Here is a 26,873-nt window from a genome sequence, read left to right as displayed (position 1 = left end):
GGTATTTTTTACGTGGCCAGGAAGTCACCCCGACGGCACAACCCCCAACCTGGAGGGCCAGATCCTTAGTATAACTCCAAGGAAGGGGAGCTGGATAAACCGCTCCTTACAGGCCTGGGCTCCGAATATGTCGAAGAAGCCCTATAAGGTGTTCACTAAGTAGTTCAACCTTACTGGAACTGTAGACGCCACCGTTGATTCCATCTCGATAATCCTGCTCGAGAGATTTCTTTAGCTCTTGAAGATGTTTGTATTTATCTATATATTTTATATTATATGTTTCAGGTTTAGTCTCATATAACTTTGGAATATTGTCAATTTGTATTGGATTGAAAGGCTGTATTCGTTGCAGCAATGATTTCTAATCGTCAGAAAAATTCAATTTATATTCAATGGAGCCTTCATCGTTGTACTTTAAAGCATGGATCTGGTACACTGTTGGATCTCCACTTTTTCCCTGGTCTTATTGAAGATGCAAATTTAAGTCTGTTATAATATATTAAACATGAACTTGAAAAGTGTTACATATTTAACTTTTGGAACTATATTCATGTTTAGTGTTAAGCATCATCCGTTCCTTATTACCAACCTATGCAAAGTAAATTTCAGGTTTATACCAATTACTAATTTGTACCTTACTTAGTTTTAAGCATAAGATTATATCTTTACTTTAATTTCTAACCATGGACCTGTTAGCATCTTACATAATAAATAATAATATTGTATCGAGAAATCTAAGTGGTTTATTTGAACAAGATTAAGTCATAATATTGGCGACGAGGATTAATGAAAAACGTGTTAGAAATTATTAAATTTAAATTAAATTAAAGAAATGTCACGGCTTGTGGGTAGTATTCAGCCTTTGTTCCGGGCAGTAACTTCAAGGCATACGAAGATCGTATCAAACAATTTTTAATTGTGAATGACATCCAAGAAGAGGCAAAAACTCCACTACTCGTCACCGTAGTGGGAGCCGAAATTTACGAAATCCTTATGTCTAACTATTCAAAAATTGCCTAGTGAAAAATCATTCGAAGAAATGATTAAAATGTTACGCGACCATTTTGCCCCAAAAGAGAACAAAAGAGCAGAGCGTTACAAATTTAATAAAATTTATCAAGAAGATGGCGAATCGCTGAACGAATTGATTGTGCGCCTCAAATCTGCAGCCCAATTGTGTCGATTCGGAGATTTTTTAGAGGACATCAAAGACGATAAGTTAGCGAAGTATAAGTCGGTCATTCTGGATGAAGCTCTATCAGACAGGTTTATTGTCGGTGTTAAAAGTGATAAACTTCAGGAAATGCTTCTTCGTGATGACTCATTAACCTTCGAAAAAGTGTGTCAGCAAGCATTGAATGTAGAGGCTTCACACAAGGCATCACGTGCCATTCAACCTATATCACAAAATGTTATCTATAACAACAGAAAGCCTTTTCTACGACACAAAAATTCAAGTACACGTCATGATAAAACACCACGTGCAACGACGGCGCGCGGCTAGTTCTCATAGCTCTTCTAACAAAACAAGTTCCAGCAGTCTTTCGCAGCATAGTAACAGCAAGCAGAATTGTTTTCGTTGTGGGAGCAGTGCTCATAAAGAGCACCAGTGTCCAGCAAAAGATTGGCAATGTTTTGCCTGTAACAAAAGAGGCCACATAGCTAGCAAGTGCCGTTTTCGAGCGAATGCGAAGAGCATTAATAGCGTGAATATTTGCAATAAATCTGAAGAGGTAACAGTAAGAGCAAGTGGACAGTTGCTTTCTATGGAGATTGATACTGGAGCAACAACGTCCATCATAAGTGAAAAAGAATATTTAGATAAGTTTCAAAATATTAAATTAGAAAAAACAAATCTTAATCTTTGTTCAGTCACAGGTTCTAGGTTAAGTAAGCTTGGTAGTTTGGAAGTCGAAGTGAGTTTTGGAGGTCAGGAATTGAAGTTGCCAATTGTTGTTGTTGTTGGAGATGTACCGCGAAGAAGTCTGATGGGACGTACGTGGATCGATAAATTATATCCGAGTTGGAGACAACAATTTCGCGAGTCAAACATTTGTATCGTAAGTAACCAAGCACAATTTTTGAGTAAAATTAAGTCTAGATTTCCTAAAATAACTGAACCAGAACTAGTCCATCCGATTGTGGGGTATGAGGCAGAAATTGTGTTAAAAAGTGACCAAACACCAATTTTTCATTGCGCTTATCAGGTACCATATAAGTTGCGTGAAAAAATGGAAATCGAGTTGACAAGGTTAGTTAACGAACGAATCTTAGTTCCCGTTGAGTATAATTTAATAATATCACAAACCTTTTTCAATTTAAACATTCAAATTCAAATAGAAACTTTATTTTCACAAATAAAATACAATTTCATTAACACACTTCTTTCTCACGACACTTATTTTGCTTAAACTATGGATTTACATGGTTTTCCCATTGTAAAATGGCAAAGTGGATATACATTTTTTCTTTTTCTTTTTTACATGTTTTCTGCATTTAAAACAACAATAATGACCTTTTTTCAATCCAGACTTAGATTTCAATGCCTACTTGATATATTTTTAAAAATCTCAACTTTGGAAAAAAGTGGATTTACGAGGTTTGGATCTTTAGCCAACGATTAGAAACTTCATTTGCAGTCAATTGCATTTTTTGAACGTACATTTTAACCAAGGCAACTAGTTAGTTTTTCAACTGTCATAATCTTTAAACTTGAAACTTTACTTCACTAACCTCTGCCTTCAGTTCATTGTACAAAAACTATCAAAAACATTATTGTCTACAAAACACTCCTTAGGCAAGCTACAAATCCATTATGATTTGTATTTTGTATTGTAGAGAAATGTTACTTATTTCGCTTTCAATTTGACAAAGAACCCTTTTAAACAAAAGAATAAATGATATTGTGCAGAAAATAAATAATTCATGGAGTAATAAAGTTCAGCTTTGACTAACTTTCCAGACAACTTTCCAATAAATTTGCCTTAATTGGAAGGCAATTCTTTGGCAGCTGTTCAATCAGATACTAGAAACTTGCCTTACTTTCAAGTCCCTTATGTCTTCTGAACCTGACTAGTGACTGTCTATAATATTGTTTTTTTTTTTTTATTATTTGTTTTATACATATATTTTTATTTTATTTATTTATTTGCAATAACTTGTCTTACAACTGTGGATTTCATCCATTATTTTTCTGTCTTTAATCTTAAAAAAAATGTGTACACTCCTCACAACAAACATTGCAATACAAGAAAAACTATTAACAAAAAAATATTGTCATGAATATTTGTTTTTTTTTACTTGCATTATTTTCGACACTTTAATCAAGGTAATCGATTCTCAATTTGAATGTCAGTCTTAAATTATCACCGTGGAAATATATTCTTTAAATGTAATTTTAATTTTTTTTCGCGAAACTTAAAAAAACGCAATAGGCCGTAACTGAAAAAAATTCTTCTTTACAAAAGAGAAAATTGGTACTTTACCATTATTTAAAACGTTTAACCTACAAACAAATTGCCGAAATGTTAGAGATGAAGGCTAGTCCTGTTGATGATATTGTAAGAAAGTTTCATGATGAGGGACGTGTCGACTTCATCAAAGCAGAAAGGGCAACCAAAAAAATGCGGGATTGAATGCGGGAAGCGTGTGTCGGCATCAACGGTTCGACGCACTATTTAAGTAGACAGGAAAAATCCTTTCAAAAACTTGCGCAACCGTCTCATTCGTCAAAAATATTCTATTCTTTTTGGATCCGATATCAGAGTCATCGCATGGCGCAAGAAGAACCGTTGAATAAAACATTGTCGAACAAAATAACTCTGACTTTATTTAACTACGATGGACAAAAGTATAAATTTGTACAAATTCAATTTAAAATATTACTCGATCTGGAGGTCTCAGGTTTTGGTATATCTACGTACCCATGATTTAGATTGCGTTCTCGATGAACCCATAAAGCCAACGGGGGAGTTGGCCCTTGCTGCTTGGATTCAGAAAGACAAAAAGACACAACTGATAATCACTTCGTCAATGGATTTCAACCAGCTGAAGTTTTTGGTGACAAGTGACTCTGCAGCCAAGATGGGGACCAAACTTTCTTCCATATATGGGCAGAAATCAGGAGTCTCACTCAGCACACTGCAATAAAAGTTCTATGAATATCGAAAGCCAAAAGACTACCACATGGCCAGCCACACATCAGATATACATAGAACAAATGGCTAAACAGCTTGAGGAATTGGGTGCTCCGATGGCAGAATCCATCACAATTCAAACATTTCAGATCAGCATTAATCAGCGTTAATGGCTCACTTCACAGACAGAAAAAGTGCATGCTGGTACACTGACTCTGGATGTTTGTGGTAAGGTGCAATTCCACACGCTAATAAATGTACTCCTTGGATTCAATTTATTCAGTTTCAGCTCAGCTGATAGCCAAGGTGCTGCTACGAGTTTTGAGAATGGTCGTGCGGAAGTTAAAAGAAATGGACAGACTCTTCTAGTTGGACAACGTTGTTCATCTACTCAGCTGGAAGATAATCCAACTGACTTATTAAACAGAACATTATTTGTAAAAAATCTGTAAAATAACGAAAGGCACGAAACATTGCAAGGTTGCTCGAGTGATATAAATGTTTTGGTTTTATGTCTATCGCGCATAATTTTAAAGCTCTTTTTTGAAATTAGCCAAAAGGCTTAAACTTGTTTTAGGGGCACCTGCTCAAAAAGGCGGGTAATATTAAAGTTAAGGGTGAAGTTAATTATTATATACTTACACAAAATTATTATATTATATTTCTATTAGGTATATTTTTCCCCTACATAGAATACCGATCGAAAATTATTTTAATGTTCTAAACTTCTGTTTTATGGATTTCTATCAAATCTTAATTTTATGAAGTCAAGTCAAAGTCCATAATTATAAATACATATCAATGATGTTTAACAGTTTTCAAAGATTGAAGGTCTTATGTTTCAACGAAACAGTTTCGTGGTATTATTATTACAAAATTACTCTATGTCTTTTTTATTTAAGTCCAACATTAAAATCAAAACACAAATATTTTCAGGGATAAGCCACCATCCTGACACGAACAATTAATACATATAAAATAGAACTCCATTTCACCCTAGTGCCCTGAGATGAGTTCAAATCTGTTTACATCAGATCCAGAAAGTTGGCAAGCGGTACTCCTTTCTTAACCATCTCTTCACCTAACATAATACTTTCTCAAGCAATGTTGATAAAATTAGATCTTAAAATTGTTTTATTTTTTGAGAAGAGACAAATAAATAAACGAAGTAGAAGATACATTTTTATTGAGGGGTCATTTAAATTGAACTTCCAATGTGTGAAAGAATGCTTGCTCTGATGCAAACGATTTGTGGACACACAATTTCGTTAAATAAGATTGAATCAGTTTAATTTATTGTTTCCCTCTGAAAGCTTCTAATTGTAGGCATATCGAAAATAAATGCAAACTCTTTTAAATACAAAAAAATCTTAAAGTTTCAAGTGCTAAGACGTGCGTTATTTGATGTAAGTCGTCACCGTTGATAAGCAGTCAAAAAGTTACTGTGAAATAAATTAAAACAATAGTTAATTATAAAGAAGACAAAACAAATGTATTTACAATTTGCATACAATGATTTGTATAATTATTGAACGAGTAGATAGATATTACAGATATTTATATTGCTTTAGAACTTCGTGCCACCTTCGGCCCTCGGATTCGATTTAAGAACATGAACGGTGCAACAGTTTATATGACGTCGTATAAAAGAAGTTCAATTGTTTTAAAGTACGTACTTGCTTATAACTATTCAAAAATTGTGATATATCCGCCCTGAATTATGGTTGTGTGTTTCCAGCCGTACTTCCAGAAAATTCCAACTCAAGTTTTTGATCTAGCCACTTTCATGCTGACTACTTATTTCTGCTTTTGAATATATCGCTAACTATATTGCCTCAACTGATTTATTTAAAGCGGATGTTCAGCGGCCAAAGAGAACACCTTTTAATTCGACATAGGTTTTACCAGTGGCCAAGAAATAAAATGATATTATGTTACATTTTTTAAATGGTAATAGGCAATTGCGGACCTTAAAACAATTGAACTACACTGATCGGACTTTAAATAAACTATTGTACTAAAAAATAACACCGACTTTCATGTTCCAAATGGCTGAATCACAAACACGCTTCAGCTTCGGCTTCGCCTGACGTTTAAGAGTTCAGCCATAGGAATTCAATGCATGCTTTCACAATGAAGCTTCGACCTCACGTTTAGTTTGACAATCGTAAGGAAAAGAACGTAATGTGACTCCAAACGGAAGCTCTAGTTCAATTATCTGAACATTTGCTTTGTCTGACAGCTCATCAGCTGTAAAAATATGTCAACAAACAAAATATTTGCTCTTTGGAGGGATGAAATAATAGAAATGTCATTTAAGGCAACCTCGAAGCAGGCCTAACTTAACGCAGACGAAGCCGAAGCTGAAGCGTGTATGTGTTTCAGCCATAATTCGAACGTAGTAGAAGACTTTACTCCCAATATACTCAAGGCAAGTTCTTGAATCCGAAGACCGATGATGGCACTATATTCTGAAGCAAACAGGATCCAACCTAATTTCCAAGTAATAATATCTTAAAATTAATTAATCTTAGGATTAGATACAAATTGTCATGTTTGTTTTAATTAGATGTCACTAGAAAAGGCTACTTTAGGTAATAAATCAGTTATAAAAAGAAAAATATTACGTTCTTAAAACCTGTTGTTGTATGCAGGCAGGTACATATTATGTTATAGAGTATACTCTAAAATATTGTTCTTGAGAAATTTATTCGAACCATTCAATACAAGTTGTTTTGGACGGATTAAAGAAAAAAACATAAAGTTTATCTCCGATCCTTTTCCCCATTTTTATAAATGATCTCCTGTCTGCTAAACTTGAATATAACTCTCACCTCTCGGCTGGTGCTCCAGTAACTTATTTACCGTTATTTAAACGCATTATGCTTTAGTGAAATAGCCAGTTGCATTTCTGTACTTAAACAATTTAACCGTAATACCTGCGCTTCTAGGAATGCCCATCAGTTTACCCTTAAGCCCAACTTCGGGCGTTTCAGAGATTCATTTTTTAGCCGTATACAACGCGAATGTGGAATGCCTTGCCACTTTATATCCTTCCCTGTCGTTTCAATGTTCAGGAATTCAAAATCAATGTACACCGCCAACTCCAATGCTACTCACCCTAATAACTTATATCCCGTCTATCGATTTTTCTTGCTTAAAAGGTTTGTAGGTTTTGGTGTTTTGTTAAAAAAGTTGTCAATTGAATTATTATAAGAAATTAACTAACAATTACCAACAATATTTTGCTTTTGATGAAAAAGTTTGATTTCAAAACTATTTTGTACAGATTTTATTAACATTTGCGTACTTTATAGATTTTACTTTTTTTAAGAAAAAACTCTTGGTTATTTAAAAAACAAAATAACTGAATGCTGGAAACAATATTTTCAGTGAGATAAAATCAGTTTAAAGCCAATATTTTAAATTTTTAAAAAGATATTTGAGTCAAAATTAAGTTTTAACAAGTTTTAGTATTGTTTTTCTTTTAGGGTTCTTATTTTTTGTAAGAAAACTGTCCATTAGATTTTTCTCAAAACTCAACCGAAAAAGAAAAATTTAATTTGAAGCCATAATCTCAAATTTTTCAAAACATGTTTGAGTCGAAGATCAATGTTTACCAACTTTTAGTAATGTTTTTTTTAGGTTTTTAGTATTTGAAAAAAAAAACTGTCAATTCATTATTTTTCAAAATCTTAAAATCTTACTGAATGTTGACAAACATATATTTTATTAGATACAAAAAGCTTGAAGCCAATATCTAAAATCTTTGAAAATATATTTGAGTCGAAAATCAATTCTTATTAAGTTTTGGTAACGTGTTTTTAGGTTTTAATATTTTATTAAAAAAAACTGTCAGTTGGATTTTTGGAGATAAAATAATTTTGTATTCGAAAAATATTCGGGGTGTCAATTATTTTTGTTCAGTTTTTTTTTGTATTTATAAAAAAAAACGTTAATTGGATTTTTTTTTTAAATATAATATACTTGTTTGTTTCCATGTTACAACATACATATATAAAATTTAGTTCATGTCTCTAATGACTGAAACAAGAACACGCTTCAGCTTCGAGGTTGCTTTTGATGACATTTCCCTGATAACCAATGGCTGCGTTCAATCTCAATCTCTCGGATACCTTTTTGTAAGTGTTTTACGTTTAAAATAACAGCTGATCAAAAACAGCTGAGATGTCAAAAAAGGAATCCAAAGGTATTCCTGGGGTATGTAGGATTCTGACAGAACAGCTGATTCAACACATGTTTGAATTTCAAGAAACTTGAAAATTGTTTTCTTTTTTTTGTATTTGTTGGTAAACAAAAAGATACAAAATATTAGTTGAAGTTGTATTTGAGGATGTTTTGTACATAATAGACAATGAAGAAGCTTATTATGAACTAATTTTTTAAACTTAAAAATTGACTTATTTTGTTCTCGTTTTGTAGATGACCAATTTGCTAGGCCTTACCTCCAGTCTAGTGTCCAGCATTTTGAAGGTGAAGAACCTCATGCTGTTTGAATTTTGACTTTGAAGCTTAAATGTGTCTCTGCTTTTTGTGAACAGCTGAAAATTGTTCTTATTTTTTGACAGCTATCTGAATACATCTCTTCAACAAGGTATCTAAAAATGCACCTATCCAAGATATCCTATCCAACACGAGATTGAACGCAGCCAATAAGAATCCCTCCAAAAGCAAATATATTTTGCTTGTTGACTTTTTTACAGTTTGACCTGTCAGACGAACCAAATGTTCAGCAAATTTAAACTAGAGATTCCGTTTGGAATCATATTACGTAACATTACGTTTTTTTCCTTACGATTGTCAATTAAAACGTGAGGTCGAAGCTTCATTGTGATAGCATGCATTGAATTCTTGTAAACTTCATGCGAAGTCGAAGCTGAAGCGTGTTTGTGTTTCAGCCATATAGTTGTGTTCATAAAAATAGCAGTGCTGGTCACATTTTATTAGATTGTCAATTATTACTTGCATCTAACGGTCTTTCGTTTTCATATTAGAGACTTTTAGCTTTAAATTATACTCTACTTCTCCCTGTGAACACACATTATTTCAAACTCTCTGGATATAGAGTGTTCATAAAAATAGCAGTGGTCTTGATTTTATAAGTAAAAAGTGTTAAAAATTCAATTTTTTATTGTTCGATAAGTAAATATTTCACTATTTAAAGTTTTAAGTATTTGTAACATACTAGCGTATAAAAATTAATAAATATTAGCTCAAAAAAAAAAAAAAAATCAGTCAGACGGTCAAGACTTTGCACCGGAAAATAGTAAAACTGATTCGAAAACTGCGTTTGGAGGGAAAAACCTACCAAAATATTCAAGACATCCTAGGGCTACTCAGCAAAAATGGTCAGTAACGCCATAAAATGGTAAAATAAAACGTAAGGCCCAAAAAGGATGACTACTGAAAGAACTGACAGAAAAATTGTTCAGCTAGCAAAAGTGATCTCTACTATAGGCTCTTGGAAAATAAGAAATGGACTTCAACTGTCTGTTAGCACTGTCACAATACGAAGACGTCTTTTGAAGCGAAGTTACCAGTCCGAAGTCCATGCAAGGTACTATTCTTGACGAAAAGGCATGTGGCAAAGAGAATGGAGTTTGATAGAGCGCATAGAGATTAAGCAAAAGAGAAATAGAGCAATGTTCTGTGGAGCGATGAAAGCAAAGTCGTCCTTTTTGGATCCAAGGTTCGTCAAGAATATGAAGAAGACCCCAAAATGCAGCAAATGATTCACGGTACACTATAAAAACAGAGAAGCATAGTGGAGGAAAAATTATGATATGGGTTTGTTTCTCATACTACGGGGTTGGGCCTATTTATCCCATCGGGGGTATAATTGATGCAACCGAGTATTTGAAAATTATCGAGTAGGTTATGTTACCCTATGCTGAAGAGGAAATGCCGTTGGTTTAGTATACCAACAAGACCCAAAGCATACGTCAAAAAATGCTAAATTATGGTTTGCGCAGAAGAAGTTATCCGTTATGCAGTGGCTCGCTCAATGCCCCGACCTTAACCCCTTCGAAAATTTGTGGAGGGATGTTAAGAACGCAGTTCATAAATTAAAACCCAAGAATTCGAAAGAATTGTGGGAATCAGTGCGTGATTCGTGGAAAACAATACCAATCGAGATGTGTCAGGTTTTAGTGGACTCGATGCCACATAGATGCGAAGCAGTCATAAAAAACAATGGTTATTCAACATAGTACTAATTTTAAGCTAACATTATTTGTATACTTTTATATAACTTAGTACAGTTTTTCTTACTTGATAAATCCAGTTCTTTGTCATGCACTGCTATTTTTATGAACAGCCATAAATTTAAAAAACGGTTTTACTGTGACAAAACTAACAGTAAAAATAGATAATACTTATTTTCTGTTATTGTGAATAAAATGTTTTAGTTTGTTATTAGAAGTTTAATGAAATATTTTATAACTTTAATATTGAAGACCTTTATGTTTTATTTGGAGAGCGCTGCTATTTTTATGAACACATCTGTAAGTGTTATTAGTTCGTGAAATATTTTGGGTTAACCAAAATGTTCATCTTTTTTTTTAAATGCTATTTAAAAAAACACAAACGCAATTTTGTTGAGGGTCCTTTCTGCATTAATATATGTATAAGAGAATTTATTTGAAGTCGATATCTCTACTGGTTCTTGAGCTATGGAAAACGAAAAAATTTTCCCGAACGTTCGAACAAACGCATGCACGCACAGGCATCTCTCTTAAAATCTTATATTCACACCCTAGGGACCTTGAAACGTCGAAAAATGAAATGTCAAAATTTTTAATTCGAAAAATCGAACCCATTACAATAACTTCCAATGGGAAGTTAAAAAATATTATTCCGAACGTATTACACGCACTTCCAGACAAAAATCTATGATTTAGATTCTAGATACCTACCGTAAAAAGTCTTTCTCTTTAAGCTTAAGCCCACCCATTTAACTTATTTTCTTAGCATGAATTGAATTAAACAATGACTACAGAAACGCGTAGTCGGACCAGCTAAAAAGGTATGCCACCAAAATGTAATCCACAACCATAAAAATGTTATATTTACAGCCAGCTGTTTTTTTTTTTTTTTTTATTAAATACATTTTTACTATTTACATTTCGTCTACCTTTTTAACCACACGTATGTTTATGTCAACAAAATAATAAAAAGAGTGGCTTCCTAAAGATGATCATTTTATCTGATATTATCTTTCTAGATACATTATCTGCCGAAATAGCAAATAAAAAAGATCTTATAAGCTCTCACGCATCATCTCAAGAACTCACCTATAAAAATAATGTGTTTCCCAGAGAAGGTTGATGGAGGAGCTCTTTTCCAGAAAGTTGCCACAGGAATTGGTATTTAATAATTAATTTTGAGACCATTTAGAAATTATTCTTTTTGTTTAGATATTTTTCCATCTTTTTATACATAGGTAGCCTGCTTTGTCTGAATTATGGAGTTCTTTTTGGAATCACTTCATCAAATATAATTCTTTATCAATCAGCAAATTCTCCTCTGGTGAGAATAATTGATAATGAAGCTGCATCGAATATAAGCGCATATCTTTGCTTAGGCGGACTGGTTGGCTCATTAGTTTTTGGACTTCTATCGGATAGAATTGGACCAAAAACAGCGTTATTGTTGTGTGGACTATTGCAAATTGTGAGTTTAAACCAAAATATCTTTTTTAAATATTATTTAAAACTACTTTTTTCGATAGGTGAAGCAAAATATTATTTAGATATTTTTTTAAAAATAAAACATTGAACATAATCGATGAAAACGTTAACGTTGTTTAAAAAAGTGTTTTATCTCCAAAATGTCATCGCCTCCGTGGCGCAATCGGTTAGCGCGTTCGGCTGTTAACCGAAAGGTTGGTGGTTCGAGTCCACCCGGGGGCGGATTTCTTTTTTTCTTATATAATACTTTTTTTCTCACATCCAATTCCTTGACTAAGTTATTTTTAAATTTTAAACTCGATCTGATAACTCTCGGCTTATCTTTAAAATTTGACAATATTTCTACACTTTATATGATTTTCTTAAAACTCAGTCTAAGTTATTATTGAATTTACGATCGAAAAATAATATTGAATGTTTACAAGTTTTGATTTAGCGGTTAACAATTTTGTCATTGATTTCAGTTTATTAAATAAATTGTCGATTTAAGCTAATTTTCGTTTTAATTTTCTGTAAACCAATATCGCATCGAAGTTTTTCTGTATTTTCAATATTATTTTGCATTGTTCGGTTTAAAAATTTGTTGCTATTTGATTTGAATACATTTTCGAACTTATCGCTGTGATTAGACCTTTGGCATTATTTATGGACATAATATCTTCGGTGAAAATATCCATGGAACTTAAAGTTCCAGAAATTATAATTGGAACGTTCGCAGAATTAAAGTTACCATATTGCGAGGGTAAATTAGTCGCGGTTGTTTTTGGGAAAACTTTAATGAGAGTGACGCGGATTTTACTCTGCAATATATATTGTACTGGTACGTGTAAAGATATTGGTACAAACTAAGACTATTTTCATTTCAAACGTCTACTACGTTTAGTTTGGAGTGTGTTTCTAACGATCTCTCCTTGGCATTAGACTATCTTATAAATTTGTCCAACTACGACACCAATATTTTACTTCTAGGTGATTTTAATTTACCACACATTGACTGGATTCTATCCGAAGACTTTGAAGCCTCTATCCTGCTTTGAAGCCTCTGCTTTTTGTTCACAATTGGTACTAAACTCCATAAAGTCCTTCTTACAGCAAACAAGCTGTATTAAAAACTCAAAGAATCGAATTCTTGATTTAGTCTTTTCTTCTGACGCTATTAGTACTCTTGTTCTAGAATCTAGATCAGGAATTACTTATATTGATAAATATCACCCCCCTTGTACATTTTTCTTGTCTTAAGTAATCACCTTACTGAACACAGTAATTCCTTTGATTGCTTATATAATTTTGATTTCAGAAGAGCAAATTTCCAGGAGTTGTCTGAAGATTTAACCATTACTGGAATTGCTGATCCATTAGCATTTTGTAACATTTCAACTTTTAAGAAGATCCTTAATTATTGTTTCGAAAAAAATGTACCCTTAAAGAAATCGAGAAATACAAGCGTTAGCCATCCTTGGTATACGAAAGAATTGCGTTTACTGCGTAACGAAAGAAATAACGCATATGGAAAACTTATGTCAAAACTCTGTCTCCAATTAAATTCTCACTTCATGTTGAACTCTTTAACCAATTTAAGTCTCTTTCTAATTTTGTACATGCTAGCTATGTTACTGATATGGGCACCTCTTTAAAAGTGAATCCTAAAAATTTTTAGAATTTTTTAAACTTAAAGAAAAAATCAGATGGCTTTCCAGTTAACTTCATTACAAGAACTTTTCATTAGATAAAACTGTTGATATCTGTAACGCTTTCGCAACAATTTTCCGTGGGTCATTTGTTAATAGCCCTGAAGAAGTTAATAAAGTATCCTTTTCGCAAATTAACTGTTGTCACATCCCTGTGCTACAAAGAACGATCCTTGATCTTTTATTTGCGTTGAATGATGACTATTCAGCCGGTCCCGATGGTGTTCCTTCGATAGTACTAAAAAAGAGTAGTAATGTTTTAGTTGAACCCCTTACGTTCTTATTCAAACTTTCTCTAAAAACAGGAAAATTTCCCAGTATATGGAAGAAGTCATTTCTAACACCAATTTTCAAGGAGCATATTGAAACCACAGGCCGATTGCAAAACTTTCTTGCACTCCTAAATTGTTCGAACAAGTTTGTGAAAGTGTAGAATTTTTTAGTAAGAATCTTATTTGCGAACAGCAACATGGTTTTGTGAAAAAAAAAGGTCAACTGTTACTAATCTCATCACATTCTTAAACATATGTATGTTCAAACGCAAACATAGTTATGAAGTTGACTGTGTATACACTGACTTAACCAAGGAATTATTTTATTTAAATTTAAAGCTTTTGGGTTTCTACCATTTGTCTAAGCTATATGTATATGAAAACTATAGTGCTCCCATGGTGGAAGTCGAATAGGGCGGCATCTACATATTAATGGAAAAATCGATTGCAGTCGGGAGACTTACAAATGTTATAATTTATAGACTATAATAGAGAAAGACTATAGTCTATATAGACTATATTTTTCAAATACAATGATCCTATGAGGTAAAATTTAGAAATTGTCTTTCAGAACCTTTTGTTGCTCAATCTGGTGTTGCCCAGGGAAGCCATCTTGTCCCTTTTCTGTTCATCCTGTCTATTAAAGACGTATCGTCATGTCTACGTTCAAGTGAAGTTCTCATTTTTTCTGATGACATGAAAATTTTTAAGATTATAAAGTCCTCCCATGATCGTTATCTTTTACAAGCCGATATTGATAGTTTCACATTTTGGTGTTGGAAAATAGTATTTCACTCAACCCTTTAAAATGCCAGACGACAACTTTTACTAAAAAACTAATCAGCCACGTATTTGACAACTGTATATCACAGCAATAACCTCTGTCGCATCTCCATATTTAAAGATTTAGGTGTTAATTTCTGTTCCAACTTAGAATTTACACATCACATTAATTTTATTGTTAATAAGGCAAGTTCTATACTTGGTTTTATAAAACGCTGGTCAAAGGAGTTCAATGATCCCTACGTTACTCTTTCTTTGTAAAATTGCCATGTTTGTCTTCATCTTGAATATGCTTCGCAGGTATGGACTCCCTATTTAGAAATTCATAGAAAACGTATTGAATCAATTCAACATAATTTCATTCGCTTTGGTCTAAAGGGTCTTCCTTGGGAAGATCCTTATGATCTGCCTCCATATGAACATCGTATTTTGCTTCCCTAAATGCAATCTCTCCATCAAAGGCGTGTTAATAATGATTTAATATTTCTTCATCAACTTATTAACGGTGAAATGGATGCACCTTATTTGCTATCTTGTGTACATTTGAATTACCGAGGTTGTACTCATCACCTACGTTCTTTTGATTTTATACATATTGACTTCCATAGAACTAACTATGGGAAAATTGAAGCTTTAAGTTGAATGACCATTTTATACAATTTAAACTGTTCATCGATAGATTTAAATTTAAATAATGTGGGATTAAAATCATTATTTAGAACCAGTAATCCCCTATCATAAAAGTCTTTATTTTATCTTTTGTTGTTCTATATTAATTCATGTTAAATGTTAATTATGTTTTGTATTTTGTGCGTGGGTTAGGCTATAATTGTATTATTTTTTACTAACCACTAACACATTCACTTATGATGAGCCTCTGATCGTAGTTTGACGCTTGCTATAAGCTTACTACTTTCGGAAATTCTGATGTGTAGACAATTATTTTTATTGAAACATTATATGCACATATGAATTGACCTTTTTAAACTAACAAAATGTATTGCACGTTTACGGTTTGAAGTTATTTCTTGACAAATTTTCCATGGATTTGGAGTGCTCTTGGTTCAGAAGCTTAACATTAAATGTAATATATTTTTTTTTTAGTATGAAAATTGTTGTTCTTGTCAGCGTGACTGTATTCTTTAACAATTTATTATTATTGCACATTAAACAAGTTCGGTGATTTTAAGTTTAACAAAATAATACAACCTGATCATTCGAAGAATCGACAGAGTTCTAATATCCTTAACCCTTAAATTTGATGGTCTAATAAATCGAAGTTTCAGTCTAAGATCTAAATCAGAGTTCTAACGCTCCAGAACTTCATGAAGAAATCAATTAGAACTCAACTCAGTTCCAGTTTTTTTATCAAAAAGAGGATGAGACGCGACCCACACTTATAACTCTCATTGGTAGTTCAAAATTTTCATGGTATTTTGTGGAACTCTTAGTCAAAATTATTATTTCGAGAAATGATCGAGGGAATAGATCAAAACTTAAGTTTGCGCTTTTTTTTTAAATCAATACATAGGAAAACAATGTCTTTAAATATTTCTATAGCAGGAAGAAACTTGGAAGTCAGCAACTTTTTTTATTCTCAAGATTTTTAAAACAAAATATAATTTTTAGTACTTTTTAATAGCTCTTTGTTTCAGGTATTTTTCTCTTAATTCGTTATAGCTTAGCAAAATAATTATATCATTTTTTTATGAAGAGAGTTTGACGTCAATAATAAAGTTAAACGGCAATATTTTTTGCAGAATCAAACATTTTTGAAGTAGATTCATTAATTTTAACTTCCACTAGTAAATTATTGCAAACGTACCGATTTTTCGAATTGAAAATGTTGACACTTCTCGGCGTTTTAAACCCCCTAGAATTAAAATAAAAGATTTTTAGAAAGATGTATTTATTTTTGTGTGCCAGTGTACGTACGTTCGCGGGCCCATAAGTTCGAGAAGCTTTCTTCATCGTCCATAGCTTAAGAACCAATGGAGACATCGACTTCAAATAAATGTTATTATACACATAATAATACAGAAACATTCAGAAAGGACTTTCACTTTAACTTTTGTCACCTCTAATATTTAACGAACAAAAAATGATTTTATTTCAAAAATAATTGTATGCAACGAGAATAACATTTTTTCACATCTGGTAAGGTTTTGAGAAAAATCGAATTGACAGGTTTTTTACCAAAAATAAAAACCAAAAAAAAATATTACAAAAACTTGGTAAAAAATAGTTTTCGACACAAATATCCTTTTAAAAATTAGGTTTTCGACATTCAGTGAAGTTTGTATAAAAATACAACCCTGAATTTTTCCTAAGAATTAAAATATTCCATATTCGATTCTTGATATTCCTCAAATCAATGAAAGTATTGTCTTCAAAATTACTTTATTCTGTGCTAAATATTCTTAGCAAAATATAATTTGTTTATATAAGAAATAAAAACTTTTAAGTAATGCTATAAAATTGGTAAAAACTAGTTTTCAACTTAAAAAGGTTTTGAAATCAAATTATTCATCATAATATGATATTATGCAAAATATTTTTGGTAATTTTTAGTTAATCTTTTAGAAAAATTCAACTGACAACTTTAAAAAAAAAAACACGATAATTTACAAAAATAAAAAAAAAACAAAACTGATAAAACATAACAAATAATGTTTGGTTTTTCTTCATCTCGAAACATTGTCGTACATTTGAGACAATCTCCATTTCAGAGTTGGTAGATGTAGTCAATAGTTCACCTAACTTTTCTGTTAGTTTCAATCTTCGTTAAAATTCAGTTTATTGAGATTTCGTTATAAAATTATTTTTTTTTGTATTTGTAATTTCTTAATTTTAAAACAAAAATTTGTTTCCACTTTATTTGCCATTAAAAATAAACAATTTCCTAAAATTTAAACATACTTATAAAAAAAAGTTAAGAAAAACTTAAACTACTTCAAAACTCACTTTTTATTGTGTTAAAATGAAAATTACATTTCCTTACCAGGTACCAATACCTTGGTACCTGGAGTTTAAAGGTATTTGTTAACTGGGTAGATAGATGAGGTATTGAGTTTTAAAGAAATTTGGTTTAAATAACTCAATATGTAATGACAACAAAAAATAAGTTCTACAGTGGTCGGTCACTAGAGCCGACTATCGGTCCAGCCAATGAACAAAAAAGATTGCCTTCACCTCAAAAAATCTAACAGTTTTTAAACTTGGCACACTTACTAACTGCCGCTAGAGCTCACGTCGGATCCTTGGGGACTTTTTTTGGGTCATCACCAGCTATCCCTTAGTAAGTGTGCCAAGTTTAAAAACTATTGGATTTTTTTTGAGGTGAAAACCTTTATTAACTGGACTACTACTGCGCTGTCGTGTGGATTAAAAGACTTTCCGAACCGGAGCATTGGTTTCCATGCGCTCTACGTGACACAGCTATCTTAGGCGTTGTACTTTTACCCTTCTGGCTAGGTCTACGTCGCTGTACAGCCCGTTCAGCTCGTCGTTCCATCTTCTCCTCCACTCCCTTTTGATGCATACGGGACCGTAGATCACACGAAGAACGTAGCTCTCGAAACGAGCCAAGGTGCTTTCATCCGCTTTTGTCATAGTCAATGCTTCTGCACCGTATAGCAGGACGGGGATGATAAGTTTCTTATATAGCAAAACTTTGGTACCTCGAGAGAGGACTTTGCTACTCAATTGTTTTCTTAGCCCAAAGAAACAGTGGTTAGCAAGAGTTATTCTGCGTTTGGTCTCATCGCTGGTGTTGTTTTCTGCGTTTACAGCGGAGCCTGGGTAGTCGAAGTCCTTGACTACCACAAAGTTACGTCTGTCGATGGTGACTTTTGACCAACATGTACTTTTTTTTGCCCCCATTAACCGCTTTCTTGCCGCATCTGCCTCAATACTCACAAAAGCCCCACTGACATCACGCTGAGTTCTTCCGATTATGTCAATGTCATCAGCATATGCTAGTAATTGCACAGACTTTTGAAAATTAGTGCCTAGTGTTGACGTGTGAGCTCTGCACTATTCTTTCAAGTGCGATGTTAAAAAAATCGCATGACAGCGCATCACGTTGTCTAAAATCTTTTTTAACATCGAAAGGTTCTGTTAAGTACTTTATGGGGCAGAGTGAAATCTCCATCGTCATTCTGTACAAACAAATAAGTTTGACAGGGATGCCAAAACTAGACATTACTCTGTAGACCTTTTCTCTTTGGATGCTGTCATACGCAGTTTTAAAATCAATCGATAAAGCGATTGTAGGTATCGATTTCAAACTCCTGGGTTTTTTCCAAGATCTGCCGTAGTGTGAACATTTGTGGACTTTCTTGGTCTGAAGACACACTGATAAGGACCTATCAGTTGTTGACGAACGGCTTCGGACGTTCACATAATACGGCAGAGAGGATCACATATGTAATGTTAAGTAGACTGATGCCTTTGAACTAAAGCACTAAGTGCCAAACCCTGTCCAAGGGCTTTAACAACGTCTAAGAATGTATAGCTGAGCATACTTGCCCTTTCGACCACAGCCGTTTTTTAATAATGTACTCTGTCAATTTGTGGAATATTTATTTCAAAACCACACTAATGGTTCCGAATAAGTCTTATGAGCTGCGCCTTATCTCTAGCAGTTTTGCAAAGACTTATGCCATGATTTGTATAAACGATATTGGTCCGTAAGATGTACTTATGTTGTTGGCTTTCATTGTATAGGAATAACAAAAACTTCTGCAATTTTCCAATATGGTGTTGTACATTTCTTAGTTGAAACCATGCTTTTGTAGTTGGAGTACTTTCTTCTAGAGTCTGTTGCACATCAGCAATAAATTGTTTGACTTCTTTATAAATTTGTTGAACTGTTTGCATGAAAAAACTGAGGGTTATAAAATTTTCAAGTTTATCACGAGGCTAGAATGTTTGTTTCTTTTATTTCCCCTTTTTTATAAGAAGCAGACACTTACTCGTAAGAGGATATTAGTACACTTATTATGTAAAGACACAGTGTGAGCACTATGAAGAGGAGAGAGAGGTTGAAAGGAGGTGTCAATCCACCTTTGTTTTGAATTCCTGAATATTGCAATGGCTTAGAAAAACAGAGTGTTGTAATGCATTCAGCATTCGCGTAGTACGGCTTAAGAACGAATCTCTCTACTTAAGGGTACACTGATGGGCATTCCTAGGAGGAATGGAGTAAGCTATTTCTCTTGAGCATAAACCGTTAAAATAACGGTAAAAAAGCGTGAGACAAGAAACTTTTCGACGATGTTTAAGCGACGTAAATGATCCTATGATGGTGTTATCACCAATTAATTTAAATGCTGTCCAAGATGCTTAACTGAGTTGCAGGAGCACCAGCCTAGAGATGAGAGTTATACTCAAGCCATAGACGTATACAAGCTTTTTAGATAACATCCAGGTAAGAGGGGGAGAAAAACTTCTTGCATCGCTTTAGAAAACGCAAACATCTTGCGGCATTTTTGGGGACATCGCGTATGTGATCGTTCCACAAAAAGTGGTATCGAGAATATTGAAACGTTGAATCTCTTTGATGCAAGTGCCATCCATGTACAATGCTGTTTAGGTCGGAAATTAATGAACTTATCATACTTTGTCGTTGCGGTTCCACATCGGAAGAAGAGGGATGTGAGCCTGAAAACGAATATGAAAAATTAAGAGTACTATCGTCAGCGAAACAGAAGTTGCAGACAGGAGATCATTAATAAAAATGAGAAAGAGTGTTGGAGATAGAATAGAGCCCTGGGGCACACCAGCATTTAGTCTGTATTTTGTAAGAATCAGATGGCCAATATGTTGGGGAACAAGAAGATTAAGGTGATACTATAAATGTTTGAGGAGAACTTATAAGTGGAAAGAGTACTTAATGTTGAGCTATTTACATTTTCTTAAAAATTATTACATTATTATTATTATTTTCTTAAATCTAAGTCCATTTATCTCTCTAAAGCAAGATAAAAAGTGGAATATTTCTTATCCAAGTTTTATAAGTGTTTTAAAGCTACTCGACTATTGATAGAGTAATAATGCGTATGACTTCTTTTTTTCCGATTTCGTATTTGATATTATCTATACCACGCTAATGATGTTCTAGCTCATGAATTATGAACTTAAACGAGTAAAATGTTGAAATTTCCATTTTTTTTATTTGAAAAAATGTTATTAAAAAATAATGATCTGAAATGGAAATTATTCGTCCTTCAATAACAGATAACTTTTTTTACAGATGTCCTGGTTCTGCATTTTGTTTGGTTACAATATCGATCACATTTATAGCTCTCGAATAGCTGGAGGTCTTGCAGCCGGTGGAGCCTTTACAGTATTACCAATATACATTAAAGATATTTCCGAAGAAAAAAACAAACCGTTCCTAGAAGCAATTATTGAACTATTGCGAAATGTCGGTATTTTAGTTGGATTCTTGTTGACATCTTCAGCTCCTTACGAATATTTACCAATCATAGGATTATGCATTTCATTCATGTTCAACATGTTTTTTCCCTTCATGCCGGAAAGCCCATATTATCTTATGCGAATTGGTGAAATATCATTGATGGAAAAATCCCTCAGATGGCTTCGAGGAATTCGAAAAATCGATGATCGAAATAAGCCTGAGTTTATTGATGAATTGAAAAATACTTTTGGACAAGAAGTTAACAGTCAAGCAACAACCATTGGAAACATAAAATCATCTAAAGGCAATTTCTTACGTCTTATAATTGTCAGTATTGTCTTGGTGATAACAAATCAATTTTGTGGAATATTTTTAATATTTAACTATGCTGACACAATTTTTAAGAATCTTAATTATTCGTCAACGACAACGCAGTGGGCTACAATTACACTAGCAGGTTCGCAACTGGTTGGCTCTTTATTTAATATTTTATTACAAGGAAAACTTAAAAGAAAGGTATGTATAAGTCTTTTATGTGTCAAACATATTCCAAATGTGTTAATGTAAACATGGGTCTTAAAAAATATGGAAACACAAATATCCTAAATGTCGATTGATCCTCTAGCTTCCATTCTTTGATATTTTCTTTTTACAGACACTTCTAGTGTTGACAACATTTTTGTCAGGAGTTTCTTTAATTAGCTTAGCCACATTGATGACATACAATAATGTGATGACTGCACAGGAAATGGAGTACATTGCTTTAGGTATCTTAACCGTTTTTATACTGATAGCAAATATTGGATTTAACTCACTGACATTTGTTGTTATTTCCGATAATTCGACAGAAAAGGTAAATGTTAATACATGCTTTATTGAATAGTTAATCATTTTTATTTGTTACTAGATTAGAGGAAAGGCGATAACTCTGTCAAGGAGTTTAATGTGGTTTCTGGGAATGGTGATTGTGAAGGTACCATATTTTAAATACTTTAATTTACGATTCTTGGTGCAGTGCACATCTTGTAGTTTAAGTAAAGCTTTCAAAAAACGGGGAAGAATGTGAATGGGTGTGTCACCATTATGTATATTCTTCACCTATAGCTTTTGCAGTATTTCCGAACGTTTTTAGTATGAATTTATTCTTAACGTTGAAGAGTAGGCAATCAATTTAAAAAAACAAATGTTTCAAATTTAATTAACTAAGCTTAGGTTAAAAATGGACTGGCAATTGATTAAGTTACAGCCACACTTAGATCAATATATGGATGGAGTATTGTAACTCCCTTTAAGTGTATTGTCATGTCAAAGGGTCGTAGACAAAACCGAGCCCATGAATTTGTCCAAAACAACTTGTAGATAGCTAGATAGATAGATAATATAATTTTATTTTCGTTAAAAAATTTAACAAAAACATTATTAGGCTGGTATTCAAAATTAAGTATGACAATAACTTGTTTTTAAGTCGTCTGTTCGATATTTAAGCGAGCGAGCATAAAAATTGTAGAGTTTTGGGTAGCAAGATCCATTTAAAATGTTTAGGAATGTTGGTTGATCTAAAGTTACATTTCCAAGATATTTTTGTCGTATCCTCTAAATATGGGGCACACACCAATGAAGTGGTAAGTATTTTCTGTCCCATCCTGATCACATAGAGTGCCTAAGCCAACGTTGCGAAAAGCTTTAGCATTTAAGTTCAAAAGACCGCACCTTGCTTTGAAGATTAAGCTGATCATGTCACGGACATTATTATCTTCAAAGTAATTCGGGACTTCGGCCTACAAAAGATTGCAATATTCGTCGTGAAACTGTGACTGCATTGCATTGCTGGTAAAATCGCCCCAATGCTTTTTTACTAACTTTGTCAGCAGCAATTTGTGCATTTGATTCCATTCTGAAACTGGAGTTTCGAGACTGAAATCAATCTCCATCTCTTAGAAAAGGCCTGACCATTCCTGGGCCCAGTAAATATTTTTCTCGATGACCAGGACATGTTATAAGAGAAGTAAACGCCAAGATGTTTGTATTCATAAGTTATCTTTATCTCACCATTTTTGAAATACCATTTTTCAGCTGCTGCTATTCTACCTCCATTCCTTAAAATTACTATCTTAGACTTTTCTAAGTTGACAGCAAGGTTCCAAATTTTGCAATATCTGCCGAAGCTATCGATAATCGATTGTAGGGTACTAGGTCTATCAGAAAGAAGAAATATGTCGTCCGCGTATAACATACCATTCACAGTGAGACCAGTTGGAAATTCTAAGTGTAGATGGTTTAGGAATAGTACAAATAGGAGGGCCCTGTAACAGTCGTATCTTTGTACAATAAACGTATAATAGACACCAGTTTTTTAGAGACGCCTATCTTTGATAATTTGTAAAATAAAGCTTCTCTGATAATGTTGTCGAACGCTGCTGATAAATCTACGAAGAAAGCGTAAAGCTTTTAAAGGAAGAAGGCATATATTTCCTCTTTCAAAGATATCTTTAAGTAGAGTGTGTATCTCTTCAACAAATTAAATGCTTGCGTTTTTGTAGAACTCATTCGGAATACCAGCTATACCGGTTGCTTTGTTTTTTTTGTTGTTTCTATTGCTGAGGACACTTCAGATACTCCTATTTGACTAACAAGCATTGGAATATGAATGGTTTCGAAAACTGTTATAGGTAACGTAATACTTGAAGAAATTGAATTCAGTGTGCCATTGAAATGTTCCATGAACTCGTTAGCCGTGATTTGTATTTGTGCTTCTCCACAATTCTTTTTCCGAATTCACAGATGCAAGTTGTCGAGAGATGTTTTGTAAATATTCATACTGCTTGGACTTACAGAGAGCCTTATATTTTTTTGTTTGCTGAGGCATAATTTTGTCTACAAGCTTCCAGGTTATGTTTCTTAAATACTCTCAGTGCTTTCAAGGATTCTTTTCTAGTAATGTGACATTGTAAATCATACCAAGGTTTCTTTCTTTCTAATTTTATAACCTGGTTGTTAGATCGCCCATTGGCTTCGTACACACACTTTTTTATTGTATCACATCTTGATTCAATGTGATCTTCTCGCACAACGTATAACTGAGGTATAGCTGCTTTTGTATTAAACGGGCCAAAAGAAAATTTCTAATCTTACGAAGAAGAGATTCGTCGATACCAAAAGCACGCATTTTCGATAAGAGAGAAAGATGCCACCCTTTATCAAATGCGTTTGAAATAGCAAGGGCAATAATAATCCCCAGCAACTACCTACTGGGAACGAGTCCAGAAGAATAGGATAGATTGAAAAGCTTACGCATGGATTCTGCTAGCTTTGAGGAACACCTCTTCAAAATAATAGGAGGGATACTATCCGGACCTCAAGCCTTCCTGGCTTGCTTAAGCCTTTTCCGGTTTTCCCCAGCTGGGTTGGCTCTAAAACACTGGAAGCTCACCTTTTTCTGTTTGATAACCACTTTGAAGTTTGAATCGAACCATGATTCAGCTTAGGGTTTAATACTTCCATTCCCATATGAACCATAATATAGTAATCATATCTGCACTATAGTCTTAGTCACTACCGAGGAAGCACAGTGACCAGTTAAAGATCCTGAAGAAATTATTGAGCCCGTTCCAGTTAGCTTCCTCGTTCTGCCAAACGGTTCTATTTGGAGCTTTTTCTTTGACTGGTTTTGTTTAACACGAGAAATGAGCGAATATCCTAATATACTATGATCCGATGTGCCTAGAGTCGTCAATTATTCCTCAGGATTTTGTTTGGGCCCGAATGGAGAAGCCACGTAATGGCTTAGGTTTCAAGACTGTTCAATCTTTCATTGGTTTTTCGGAGTATTTAGTTTTCAATGATCTGTTTAAATTTACAGGATATGGCGGTTGTTGGTTGTGAATTATATAGAGTACTGAAGCTCTCTCTCTCCAGCAGAGTCTATTATCTAAGAATAATTACCATAAGTTCTTGGCGACATTAATTAACAAGCTTCGATTTGATTAATGTGGCAGAAATCGATTTTAATTTCATAAACCAATATGTTTTACTGTACCACTATGTTTGGCTGTATTCTAATTGCTCGAATACTTTTTTAATGCGTCTGGACAAAAAGTTAAATATAGGGATTTTGAGGGTAAGTATTTTAGTGAATCAATTGCTAAGACCTTATTCTATTTTTACCAGTCTATTAAGCCTTCGACTAAGAAAAGATTTTGAGATTTTGGAAGTCTTTCTACTGATTAAAGTCAGCTGTTTCTGTTGTCGATTTCCATTCAAGTATTTATACTATTATTTGTTGGAAGAGAGTGTTCGTAGTACATTCTTTCTTTTTTTTCAAAATAAGTACAAGGAAATTGTGTATAAGAAAGGAAAATATTTCAAAAACTTATTAGTTCGAACCCATTACTTTTCAACAAACATTTCATTTAGAAAATGGAAGCTTTGTTTTAGAAATACCAACGTTTTTCAATTAATTTTACTGTTATTACTATTTTTTTAAAGTGTTTATTCATTTTTGTTTTATTTTTTTCAGTTTTATTACATTTGCAACGACTCAATTGGATTCGCAGGACTTCTTTGGGTATTTGGAGGATCTTGTATGTTTGGATTTTTTTTGTTGATATTGTGTTTACCAGAAAGTCATTGCAAAACAGATTCCGCAATTGATGGTATTGGCAGTTGGAAAAATCAAACACAGAAATGATTTATGTCTGAGCTAAAAAACTAATAAACTCTTAATATTATGTATAGTATATAATCTACTCAAACTTGTTTTACTTATTTACCTCACGCTCACCACCACCAGCTAAAACTGTTCAAATTTTTAGTTCATTCGAATTTTCTAGTTAATTATTGAGGCCTTGCGAGAAAGTAATACTATTCTTTCTGTGGGCTGATGAGGTGGAATTTTGGCGGTGGTGGAGTTTTGTTGGTTCGTGTGACACTGGATTGTTTTTGTGGTTTGTCGTGAGAGTCTATTTGTGGTTTTTCTTCGGGTGGGAAATTAATATTTAAAGTTGAGGATTCATTGAGGACGTCAATGGCTCGATCTGGAGTTATATTTGCTTTTGTATGATGGAGATGAATCGTGTTGCAACGTTTCACTCTTCCGTGATCTGTTTTTACTATGTATGACCTCGGTTGGGATGAGCTTTTAAGAATTTTGCTTGATGACCATTGTCGGTGTCCCAACTGAACTCGAACTTTATCTTCAGGTTGGAACTCAGAAGAAGGTTTTGTAGATTTACCAGCATATTTTTTTTAATGTTTGCACTTTTGTCATCTCTTCATATATTTTTTCCACTACTTTGGGAACAAGTATGCTTCTCGCTACAGGAATGTTACTTCGGGTCTGTCTGCTGAATAGCATTTGGTTTGGTGATTTTAGATGTGTTGATCTGGGGGTGTTTCGAGAATTCGGGAGTGCTAAATAAATGTCAAAACCTTCTACATGATACTTTTTTAGCAGTTGTTTTGCCGTCTGCATTTATCTTTCCGCAAGTCCATCGGAGCGGGGATAATATGGACTAGATGTTTTATGTCTGAACACATTGGAAAACATTTTGAACTCCTTTGCTGACAATTGTGGCCCGTTATCAGACTCGAAAACTATTGGGATTCCGTGAGTTGAAAACCATGTTTTTAGCTTCCTGATAACTTCAGCTGTAGTTGACCTTTATAGTTCCGCAAAATCATAGAACCTAGAGCAGCTATCCACAATTAAAATATAATTAGTATTAAATATATAAAAGATATCACAAGCTACGATTTCATATGGTAATGATAGAACCTGTTTTAACTGTTTTAACATAAGAGGCTCCTTAGTCTTAGCAGGCTGTGCTTTTTGGCAGATGGAACAAGTATGGATCTTTCGGGTT

At 33.5% G+C, this 26,873-nt stretch overlaps 1 protein-coding gene and 1 non-coding gene across 2 annotated transcripts; both read left to right on the top strand.

The window, feature by feature from the left end:
* The first annotated feature begins 5,443 nt into the window (after positions 1 to 5,443).
* LOC129951194 (facilitated trehalose transporter Tret1) lies at positions 5,444 to 25,757 on the top strand. The gene is made up of 7 exons (XM_056063229.1): positions 5,444 to 5,542; positions 11,380 to 11,521; positions 11,599 to 11,828; positions 20,845 to 21,528; positions 21,668 to 21,865; positions 21,920 to 21,985; positions 25,529 to 25,757. The coding sequence occupies exons 2-7, from the start codon at positions 11,461 to 11,463 to the stop codon at positions 25,697 to 25,699; spliced, it is 1,410 nt and encodes a 469-aa protein (XP_055919204.1). The 5' UTR covers positions 5,444 to 5,542; positions 11,380 to 11,460; the 3' UTR covers positions 25,700 to 25,757.
* Positions 11,994 to 12,067, top strand: Trnan-guu (transfer RNA asparagine (anticodon GUU)). Its single transcript has one exon. It is a non-coding gene; the product is annotated as a tRNA-Asn (tRNA).
* Positions 25,758 to 26,873: the final 1,116 nt, after the last annotated feature.

The sequence above is a fragment of the Eupeodes corollae genome, chromosome 3 (assembly GCF_945859685.1).
Source record: "Eupeodes corollae chromosome 3, idEupCoro1.1, whole genome shotgun sequence".
Classification (NCBI taxonomy): Eukaryota; Metazoa; Arthropoda; class Insecta; order Diptera; family Syrphidae; genus Eupeodes; species Eupeodes corollae.
The sequence above is the reverse complement of the archived record's forward strand: the minus strand, read 5'-3'. Positions and strand labels throughout refer to the sequence as shown.